This window comes from Microchirus variegatus (assembly GCF_963457635.1).
Source record: "Microchirus variegatus genome assembly, chromosome: 6".
Lineage (NCBI taxonomy): Eukaryota > Metazoa > Chordata > Actinopteri > Pleuronectiformes > Soleidae > Microchirus > Microchirus variegatus.
Genome location: NC_139807.1, coordinates 14,352,695 through 14,364,651, shown reverse-complemented (window position 1 = coordinate 14,364,651; position 11,957 = coordinate 14,352,695). Strand labels below are relative to the sequence as shown.

The window sequence follows — 11,957 nt, the reverse complement described above, 5'->3', positions numbered from 1 at the left end:
GCACTTAAAGCCCACATGGTCCGGCTGTGATGACTTTTGATAGCTGAAGTAGATAGTAATTGTATTTATTAAAGGTTAGGCCACACTGACTAATGGTCTGTCCATCTGCTGTAGGTGCCTGAAAGCAGCACTGCTGAAAGCTTATGTGTCCCTTGTTTTCTTTCAGTTCAAGCAGCAGATCACATGTCCTTGAGAGCATGCTGAGATAAAAAAATTTTCTTCCCTCAGCAGCAGACAGTGTTTTGTTGAGGTCACTGCCAGTGGGTGCTTTCTTTTTGCCTAAAGCTCTGACACTTTGATCCCTGAACACAGTGTGAAGGAACATTTACAAGCATCTACAGAACCTTGAAGCAGGAGTCCACATCCAGGAACCAGAGTGAGGATCAGCTCTGCATGTTGTGGTCATTTGTCAAATCTTTACCATCTATCCAAAGACCTTTTAACAGTGGTGCCTGTTTTAAGAGTGGACACTACAGAGTTATATATTTTATCTGATTTTCCTAAAATGGAAAATTATAATAACACGGTTGTATTATTCTATTCCAGAGTATTTATATTATCCTTATTTATCTTTTTTTCCCTTCCGTTTATATCCTATGTAAACAATGAAATCAAAATGTCAATGTTCAGTTTCAGTCTCCCGTAAATGTGTAATCATCTGAACAAGCAAAGACAAAAAAAACACCTCAGTTGTTAAGAAGATTTGTAACTTGCTTAAAGCTTATTGTTAATGTTTTAAGTGAGACGTATGCGTCCGTCTGACCCAAGTGCCACTTTGGCAAAGTCCAACACATTCCAAAGATAGCACTGTACGGATGTTACCTTGGATATATAACATGCACAGAGAGTGAACTGAGATAAGGTCAAAGCAGAGAGAGAGAGAGAAGCGACTGTCTCGTTCAGAGACTCTTTACAGTCGCGTCATCAGCTCTCTGCGTCTTTGGTTAAATATGAAGCTGTTTGTCGGTGAATGTGAAGTTAATACATGAATAACTGTTTGTGCTCGGAGTACTTTATTGGCTTGCTGCAAATATAAGTTATGTCGTGAAAAGGCTGGATTGCATTTATTATGTTTTTAATGTTAGTGGTGTTACCGTTTGTTTGTTTTTCCATTCAATTATGCAACGTTTTCCATTTCTCTTCTCTTTTGTATGATTATTATTATAATTGACATTGTTTGCACACAGGAGCACAATCAGCAGACCAATCAGAAAGTGTGTCCCTGCCGTTCCACCAAATAAGTTACTGAGAAACAAACGTTGATACATTAAGTCAGGTTTTTTTTGTGAACGCAAACTGGACCAACTGTGTCTTGCAGGTGTCAGTTCATATTATTTTTACAGTCTGCTTTATCCAGTCAGAAGACGATCACTATTTTCCTGCCATCCCTTGACTTGTGTCAAAACCTCTCTGGTGGTGCAGAAGAATCTTTCCCGTGAAGGATTATGCTCTGCCGCCGTCACAGCGTCTTTGTGTTGTGATGTCACGTACGTTGTTTTTGTGCTTTGCTTCGTAAAGTTGTCCACGCGGACTCTGATCCTGGACTGATTAAGCGAGTCCAGGCTTGTTGTCTTTCAATGTCCTCCTGGACAGTATGTGCCTTGGAATAAATTGCCTTTTTAACGTCACTTTGTTGCTTTCATTTTCAGCCACAAGATGGTGCTGTAGAGTGATAACGGCACCTCGGTGTTCTGCAAAACGGGTGCCTTTTTATTCTTTTTATTGCAGCATTTGCGTTTTACTTTGGCTGTGGTGATGTTTATTTTAATTATTTAGTAGGTTGAAGCTTGTAAATGTGTTTTTTAAAACACATTAAAGGGCCACTTCACCCAAAAAAATAGACTTTTTATTATTTACTGATTTCTTGAGACTAATGTGTTATTCGACAGTGGATCTGAGATACATGTCTAGTTCCCACAACAACAGAGGAAGTTGGGATTGAAAAAAATGCATAAAATTGACCAGAAATTTGTCGTCAAAGTCACTTCCTTTAAAGAAAATAAAAGCCCTACACTGCTCTTTACTGCGTTTCTGTCAAGTTCTATGAGTAAAAGATAAAAAACTGGTCAAATTTAACCTGACTCTAATCGAATGTGAATGAAACAGCAGCAGCATCATGATTTAAGTTTATTCTTCATTTGACCAAGTGATGAAACTGATTGAAAATTTGTTTTCATTAGAAACGGAGATTTAATTGATATTTAGATATGACATGTATCAAAGGTCCACCCGGTGCAGTAGTGGCTGGCACTGTTGGCTTGTAGCAGAAAGACTCACGGTCTGAAGGCGATGCCTGTTTCTGCATGGAGTTTCTCCTCAGTGTGTGCACGGCTTTTCTCCAGCTACTCCAGTTTCCTCTTCCAGTCCAAAAACATGCAGAGGTTATTACCCATAGGTGTGAATGTGACAGTGAATGTGTGCCACACCTCCAGCAACCCACACCTCTCACATGAAGGATAGAGCAGTTAAAATATGAATGAATGAATGAATGAACGTACCAAAGGTTAATTACATCATTTATCATCTTTCCTCTGTCACTGATAAACAAGATCTCGATAAGCATTGATGTCGGGAAAACTGAACAGATTTATTCATTCTTTAGAAATGTGCAGCATTTTTAATCTGTTACAATATTGTGCTTCTTTTTTTTTCTTTTTGGACCAAGGTACCACAAAACAGCTGTATTTGGAAAAAAAATGCTACATTCAGTCACCTAGAATCACGTCGCTCACTTCAAACCAGCTACAGATCAGCTTCAACTCCTAATGAATCTCTGTGGGAACACACAGATCACCTGAAATAGACACTTTGACAGCAACATTTATATATATATATATATATATATTTATATTTAAGTCCATTTACAGCATATTAAACATTTAACACCTCACGAAAATCACACTGAGACCACAATGAGCAAAAAGATGCACTGGAAATCAAACCGATGTTCACAAGCATTTGATGTTTTCAAAAAAAAAAAGACAAAAACGTAAACATTTGCATTAATTGGACTTAATGATTTCAACACACACTGGATCCAAGAGATATATTTAAAATAATCAAAAGATTGGAATACTTATTCTGAGATTTGTGACTTCAGTCCATCTGTTTCACTCAAATCCCTGATTTAAAGATGCCTTTTGATAAATCTGGTCCACTGTGTATAGTCTCTCTTTCTCTGATAAGAGTCTGGACTATAATTACCTTTGTGCAGTTTAATACAGCGGCTGTTAATGAAACACACACTTGTGGATGAATGTAATCTAAAAACACTGGCTGATGTGACATGAGTTTACAGCTACGCCATCAGGCCACGTCCATACGGAAATGGCAAGAAACGAAAGCAATCTTTTTCTTTGCCTTGTTAAAAAAATAAAATAAAAAATAAAAAACTTTAAGACGACGTTTCAGGAAATATCTACGTCCACATGGAACCATTGTGTGAAACGACTCAAAACACTGTAGTACATATGCCAGGACTGTAAGACGTTGTGAACATTAGATGTAATAACAGAAACGGAGACAGAATGAGTCAGGGCAAAGAAAGAGAAATAATGTCTGTTTGTATACGTTAGGGCCACACGGTTGGTGTAGTGGTTAGCACTCTTGCCTTTGCTGGGCCTTTCTGCTGTTGTTCTGCCTGTCGAAGTGGGACCTCCAACTCATGAAGTCGGAGCTGATCGAACTATCCCCACTTCAGCAAAATGAAGTCGGAGAATAATGGCGACGCCCATGGAGTCACATGAATAGGCTATAAACTTTACTTTTCAGCATGTAGACTTGTTTTAGACACAGCAATTTTATCACAACTTGTTTTTCATGTTATGGTACAAAATTATGTCGTCCTCGTTATCTGTTAGCATGAAGATATGTAGGGCTACGGTAAAAGTATACTCATGACGTTACATATCGTTACGTATCGCTTTTACATATACGGCTCGCTTCTGTATGTAAGTAGACTGAATTGCTGACGGTCAAAATGCCTCTTCAAACATAACCAAAAATCGCCGCGATCGTCCATGTTTTCTAACATTCGACTTCAATTGCTGGAACGCTTTGAAGTAGGAGCTCGTACAATTCTGGTGGGATAAGTCCCACATCCCATTTGTTTGGATGGAATCTGGAACGCAGCAATAGGACCCAGGGAACTTAGGACCCTACATAGGTACGGCCCCGATTTTGTCCGGGTTCTCCAGAGGATAAAGCGGTAGAAGATAGATGGATGTGGAAGTGGTGCAAAATGGCTCTACCAAATTTAACAAAACCAAAAAGTCATTTGCGACCATGGCCTCAACTCAACAGGAAGTCAGCCATTTTGAATTTAGCTACCGTTTTGCCACGAAACAGGAAGTGGTCTGTAACGTCGCCATACATTGACCCCCTGTGCCCTCCTGTGGAGGATAAAGCAGTAGTAAATGTATACGTTAGCGTTTCGGTGTGCGTATGTAGCGACTTCACAGACGTGTTCTTGTGATATCTAGTGTCTTTACGTTACTTTTCACTGACAGTAGTCAAACAATCTCTAAACACAAGACAATGAATGGCAGCGCAAGAGAGCGGTGAGAATATGACGTCACCGTTTTCCTAAAGTAGTGTATTCACTGGGAGGCGTATATTCATAAAATGCCGTCTCCGTGTGGACAGAACGCCTCTCCAGCAAAAAAAAAAAAGTATGCGTATTCACCTAAGCCCCTTTCAGTGTGGACGGGCCCTAACAGTATATGTGCTGATGTGACTGCATGTAAGGACTTGTTTCTCACTTAAAGCAGGGGTTAGTTGAAGGTTTCTCGCTGAGAGAATCCACATTCTCCCAAAGACATTCTGCATTATTATGTTCTACAGGATGAAAAAATATATATGACCAGATTAAAAGTCCAAATGAGTGGAAAGAAATAACAAGTCATGAACATCGATGCAATTCATCCCTCCCCCGACGTCTCCCAATACTTCAAATATAACACAAATTGGCACATAAACAACAGAAACGTAAAACTGAAATGTATAATACTGTGGATGATGGTGCATTCAAAGGCTGATTTCATACTAATCTGTAAGGCATGAATGAGCATGATCAAATTTTGTCATCTGAAATTCCTGATTAACGACATCTTTCACCCGGAAAGGCTTTTTTCATTATTGTTTAAACTGTGAATGAGAGCTGGTGTTTTATTTTTTATCTGAAATGATGGAGTGGTTTTGTTCGTGCGTGTTTTGCAGAATAGGTAGTATGATAAACACTGGTTATAAAGACATCAAATAGCACCATGTCGGCCCCTCAATGGCTGCCATTACCATTAGAGCATCACATTTTTATTGAGTGGATCCCTGGAGAATTGTTTTCAGATGTCAAGAGGCCACGAGGCTTACTGAATGTCACCCATTTGCAAAACTAATGTGAATTAAAGTGAGTGAATTCTTCGAAATGACCTGGACTACTGTAGATATTTGGCAAATGTATGAACTGCAGAGGTCGCTGACTAATAAATGTCACCATATTCAAAAAAAATATCATATCTCTCAACCTCAGGTAAGAGAAAATCAAAAATTACACATGATAAAGTGACCAACTTAAAGAAAATGCACTGGAAAATAAAAGACCACTAAATATGTGATATAAATCATACTTGTCATCTCAACCAATCATATAAAATAGCAATTTACAGTAGAATCACATTGACAAAAGCAAACGTCTGATTTCAGAGAGACAGATTGAGAGAGGGCGTCCTCAGATCAGATCTGAACGGTGGAAATGACGAGACACAAACCTAACTTTTTGGCACACTGGATGAGGAGTAGGGCGTGAGTGGAGAGGTGAGGAGCCAGCCAGCAGCTGTGTTATGGCAGTGTTTGGTGGAGCGCTGCTGCTCACTCATAGACCTTTGTTGAAGTAGATTCTCTCCACCCCTGGGTGCTCCGCCCGGATTTTCTCCTGCAGCTCGGGCTCCAAGCGGCTGACTGACATGGAGCTGGATGAGGGTGGGGGATGGTGGAGTAACAGGGAGGAATGCGGGGGTGAAAGGGTCAAACAAAGACATTTATGCAACAGTTGAGGCAGAAAAGAATCATGCAGACTCTGCAGATATTCTAGTTAGTGACAGGTTAATGTTAATGCTCAGTGTGGAGCTTTTACAGCCTCAACTCACCTCTTCTGAGGGAACAGTGCACAGCAGATTGGAGTCGCAAACACCAGACTGAAAAAGAGACAAACGTCTTTGAGACACAGTGTTCAACATTCAAAGACTTTACAGAAAAATCAACATTTCAAAAAAAACAGTTTCTCTACTCTCTTCAGTACTGAGTGTTTAAATAAGACACTTCCTGTTCCATTATTAACTATAATGGTGAGGAATAGTTCATGCAGGTGTTTTCATGTGTACGAGCTTTATACTAGAGCTGAAACAGTGAGAATATTCATCCATCTCCTTTTAGCGTCGCTAAAGTAGCCGCTGACGTTTGTGTACATTTTATACGATGTATAGTGTTTGTATATGCTAATCAGAACTGGTGAAGATTTTTACAAATTCCCCTTATTTTTCCCCTACAAAATAAGGGGAATTTGTAAAAGTGCTGAAAAATGGCTCAGTAGCTCCCCCAAAGGTGAACCCTGGTAGGACAAATCAAGTTTCTGAACTGTGGCCTATTTCACAATTCAAACCGATTTTAAACATCCTGTGTACTTTTTGCTCAGGTGTGTTTACATAGTAAGACACAGCTCCGTGTCTTAAGGGTTAAAAAACTGCCACGTCTAAACTGTGTGACTCCGCGACACGAAGACAAGAAATCAGGTCAAATATTCAGGTGTGAATGCAACACAGGTGCATTTTAGAGAGATTGTGTGGAATTCACTTCAGGAAGTATAGAGGAAAGGAGAGAGAGATTGCAAAAACTTCACTTTACTTCTGAAATCACATCTCATGAGGTCTTCTATAGTTTCCTCACCATAAATTTAGTGACATACACTAAATCTTTGAATTGCCGTGATTTCATATCATTTGTTATAAATTGTGACTTTGCAGTGTTGGCGGAACGTGACATTAGAGCGACCGTCTCTCACGACTCACCAGAATCCCACCAGGCCGACCTGAATGGGTGCACTCATCCATGGGAACCTCTGAAAAGACCAGGCAGAAGGAAAAAGAAAATGAATAGCGGACACAAAAGCAGCAGTGAATTCTCATAGTGGAGTGGCCTCATGGCCTCGGTGCTTCTTATCGCTCTGGTGTGTGATTACTGTGAGGAGCCAAGTGCCAGAGACAGTGTGGGAACACGGGATGAGATGAAGTTGAGGAGATTATTGTCGCAAACGTAGAATGTGTTTCTGTCTGATTCAGAAGAACGCTCACCTTCAGAAAGGCCTTCTTCTCCAAATGGTTCATTAAAAATGGAGGAATGGCTGGAAAGACACAGTGTTGAGTGTTAAGTGACAGAAAGTGCATTTTCAGTTACATTTTTATAGACACATTGGAAAGTTGTTGCTTAATATTTGAAATAAAGGTCTATTATGTAACATTTAGTGATATCTAATGGTGAGAGTGCAGGTTGTAACAAATGTTCAGCTCACTCCACCTTTTCCAAAGATGGCACTGCAGTGGCCTTCACACAACAAAAAGAATGTTGGTGTTTTTTTAGTGCTGGGCTAACGGCGTCAATGTTAACACATGTTAACACGTGTTAACACATGCCACGTTTCCATGACGACTGAACGGAAAAAAGACACGTGATGTCATGTTTACGTGCCGTGGCACCGGAGTCCAGGCACGGTTGATCAGTTAGCTCTGTTAGCTGAGTTAGCTGCGTTAGCTGCATTAGCTCCGTTAGCTGCATTAGCTCCGTTAGCTGCATTAGCTCCTTTAGTGCTGTTAGCGCGCCTACAGTGGAACTGGAGCAGTCTTTTTGTTAAACGAAATGAACATCGCTACAAATACCCAGCGTACCTGTGTACTGCGTATGTGTGCCTCTGTTTTTAAAGTTTAGCGTTACTTTACAGACTTATTTTAACAATCGGGACTCACGTAAACATGATGTCACGCACATCTTTTTCTGGTCAGTCGTGGAAACACGTAGCATTCGTGCCCAGCACTAGTTTTTTTGTGTAGTAAGCTTCTGCTTGTCTGTCCAAACATGGTAGCATTAGATGTACTTATACTTATGGCCATAATATTCACTTTCTGTCAATAACAAAGTGAATAAATGTTACATATTGGACCTTCACAGGATGCCATAAAGCTTCCAGAGTAGTATCCACAGTGTCTCGCTGCTACAAAGAGATTCATACCCATTCCTGGAGACGCCATGAGGATCCTGGAGACCACAACCTGAGAGATAGCCTGCTGTGCCGCTTTGGTTGACTCTCCTAACCTGTTGTCGTTCTCATCTGTGATGGGAATGCCGTGCTTAAGTTCTCTGAAGACGACGAGAGCAAAATAAGTCAGAGGAATCCACCAGACCTTTATTTAACCTTTATAAAAAAAAACACTAGCGTGTGCTTCCTCCTTACCTTTGTCTCATCAGTGGGATGTTGATACAGTTAGCAGCGGCTACAGCAGCGAATGGCACAAACCGTCCAATCAGAGGTGAAACATGCTTCAAATACAGGAAGGACAAAATGAAAACCTGGCTATTCTGTGTCCTGACAGCACAGGTTTACTAAAGTCTGAGGTTATCTAAGGTTTCACACGGCGGCTTAAACAACATGTACAGTAGAGTCACTATCAAAGCAGGCATGACAACGTGCTGGTCACAGAGCGTGACCCTGTAAGTAATACGGCTTTTCTACGACAAAGAGGCTATTTGTGCGCGGCACAACGTCACATCAGCACACAAGCGCTGCTGAGGTCAACACATTAAAATGAGATGAGAATGGGGTTAGATGGACCAATACCTTTGTTAGTGCATTTAGTCCTAGAGCGGTGGCAACTGCCCCTGTGGTGGCAGACACATAAGCTGTGCCAAGCTGACTGTGAACAGACGAACAGAGGAGTCAACGCTCACATTACTCACAAAAAAAGGTTAATACGAAATATGAGCCTAAATGTCTGTCGCTTACCTGACTGTGAGGGGAGCGTCACCACTCCTGTTGGTGTAGTTAACTATTGCGTTGAACGACTGATTAATCCACTGCCAGAAGAGCACAGCTGGAGTCGTCCTGCAAGATTTAACAGAGTCAGAATTACACACACACACACAGCATGAAGGTGCACAAGCAAATAGGAATAATCAGTAAATGAATCCCACACACGCCCTGACACACTAGCATAATCTTACAGTTAATTTATATTTTTTGTACATGTTTTACCTTTAGTTGCTGTGTGGCGCACCCACAATTTGGTTGAAGCCTAATGTGCACTGACAATAAAGTCTTTTCTATTTTATTCTAGGTAATAGCCTGTTTGTTTAAGGCACCATAATTGACTTTGAAAATGTTGAAAACAACTCCAAATACAAACTGTTATGATTAAACACATATTTTCCTTGTCATAAATACCCTAATGATAACAATGGAACACATATTCACCATTAACTAGGTGCTTACTAACACATATAAGTCGCATACTAGCCCTTTATTAGTAATCATTAAGCACATATTAACACCTTATTCTACAAAACCTTATTCTACCTCTATTACAACATGAATTAAGATTTTTCCTACATAAGGTGTTAATACATGCTTAATATTTACTAATAAAGGGCTAGTATGCTACTCATATGCATGTTAGTAAGCACCATATTAATGGTGAATATGTGTTCCCCTAATCTAAAGTGTTACCACCCTAATAATACAGGATTTCTTTCTCAAGAACACCTAAAATCAACCTCAGTTGACCAAAATGCTGCACCAACAATACAAAAATAAATATAAACGGCAAATAAAGAAATAAAGTATAAGCTTAAATAAACAATATACTTAAAAACATACAAAAAACATTTTTTGGGCCAATAAACGATGGTAAAAAATACATGTACGTAGTGATAGCAGGAATAGTGACAGTGATGGTTGTACTATACACAGATTACATCACAGGCTAAAAACAAGCTCTCACTTGTAAAACGTCATCATGCATCCAGTGATCGTCATGTTCATCGGAACCTGCGCTGACATGCGACCGATCAGGATCATCTTCTCCCCGGTGTCGGGATGAAAGGCCGAGTCAAAGACGTACTTGGCTCTCCACAGCTCATCCTCTGTCAGCCCGGGAGTCACCACGCCTTTCCTGAGAGACGACGAACACGCAAACTTCATCCAATAACGGCTTTGAAACACAGATCACTCCTGGTTGTTACTTTAAAAATGTGCGATGGTAGTCACCTGTAGTCAGTGATGATCTTGTGTGCGTGTGTGAGCTGCTCATTGGAGAGGAGGATGTTCCTGGGGTCTGTGACGGTGAAGAAGTGCTTGGCTCGACCTACAAACGTGCTCTGGTCCCACCGTGGCTCCTTGATGTTTATAGACGTGGAGATCTCTGCTGCCATATTTACCTGGAGAAAAGGAAACTGTCAGATAACAGCGAACACTGATGATGACTAAACTGTCAATGAGTAGCCTGGAGTACACTATAAGTGGAAAGAGGACATGAAATTGACTAACTGGTGTGTTTCATAACTGATGGTTCACATTTACTCTAATCATTCCTGGAATGTTGAAGGCTACAGCCTGTCAGTTCTGGTTTTAATTTGCAGACACAAGTCAGTGAAGGAGGAGGACTGGTGAAGAAAGAAAAGAAAAAGCTCCTTTTCTGAACTGCCATGCTTCTAATTCAGCATAACGTTGCTATGGTGATGGCAGACCTGACAAGAGGGTTGTGAAGCGCTAAATTGCAAAGGCTTTTAATGGGCGAACAGCAACCCCCAAACTAACTGTGGCTGAAGAGGAAAGCAGCTCATGGTGACTGACATGGACGTGCATGGACGATGTGATCCAGCTGAAGGTTGTGCGACTACATTTGATTAAAATGATCAAGTACGAGACGCTGGTCTTTGTTATTGTTTTTATTGTATGACTTGTTTTTATACTTTCTACAGTATTTGATTGTTTTGTTGTATGTTTTATTGTGAGTCTTTTGTGCTTTTTTGGATTATCTTTATTCTGTCAACCACTGCTATTATCATAGTATGTAGTTGTTGTTGTTTTTATAATTATAAGCTTTATTTAACCAGAAAAGGCAAGACAGCAACACATTCAACCAAGGTACAGATACACACAATAATAAAGTAATCATAATGATAATAATAAAATGATCATAATATTTATTAAATATTCACTCGAAAAACTAACATTTCTACCGTTTTATCCTCCACATAAGGGTCGCGGTTGCATGCTGTGCCAATCTCAGCTGACATAGTGCTAACCATTACACTAACCATGTAGCCCAAGGTCTAATATGTCACTGAAAATAAAATTGTATTGTATTATATTGTAGGTCAATGTGATTTTCTTTTATTTACACACATATTTTTACATGACATAATCAGGCTTGTGACTCAACACTAACCCAAGTCAACAGGCCTGAACATATAACATGCCCGTCCTACATTTCCCCCCTATATTTAAGTTACATCACAAGACACAAACATGATAAACTGATATTTGCTCCTGAGTGAAAGGGAAAGAAATCCATGGAATACTTCTCACATCTGAGGTTACAGTATATCTGTGTTAAAGCTTTGCCGTATTGAGACAAAAACAAATTATACTGCAATGCATATCGTGGAATTATGGCCCTAAATTGTCCTGAATCCATTTCATCTTTTTGGTCTGATGTCAGAGTTTGGAAACTTGTCTGAGAAGAGCAGAGAATCAGATTGTAAAGATGTGACGTTGGCATTCCTGTATTCAAGACAGTTGCAAACTCCTTAAGATGATAACTTGCTTATATATCTGTGACTAAATGTTTATTTAAAGATCCAGTGTGATGTGTAAATGATACATTTAGTAAACAAAGAAAAACCTTGTCCATAGA

General features: G+C 39.9%; 1 protein-coding gene across 1 annotated transcript; it reads right to left on the bottom strand.

The window, feature by feature from the left end:
- Positions 1-5,869: 5,869 nt before the first annotated feature.
- On the bottom strand, positions 5,870-10,470 carry sfxn1 (sideroflexin 1; the record flags this gene model as incomplete). The annotated part of the gene is made up of 10 exons (XM_083890698.1): positions 5,870-5,966; positions 6,144-6,191; positions 7,062-7,111; positions 7,344-7,393; positions 8,276-8,403; positions 8,498-8,583; positions 8,882-8,957; positions 9,047-9,145; positions 10,041-10,211; positions 10,307-10,470. The coding sequence occupies 10 exons, from the start codon at positions 10,468-10,470 to the stop codon at positions 5,870-5,872; spliced, it is 969 nt and encodes a 322-aa protein (XP_083746824.1).
- Positions 10,471-11,957: the final 1,487 nt, after the last annotated feature.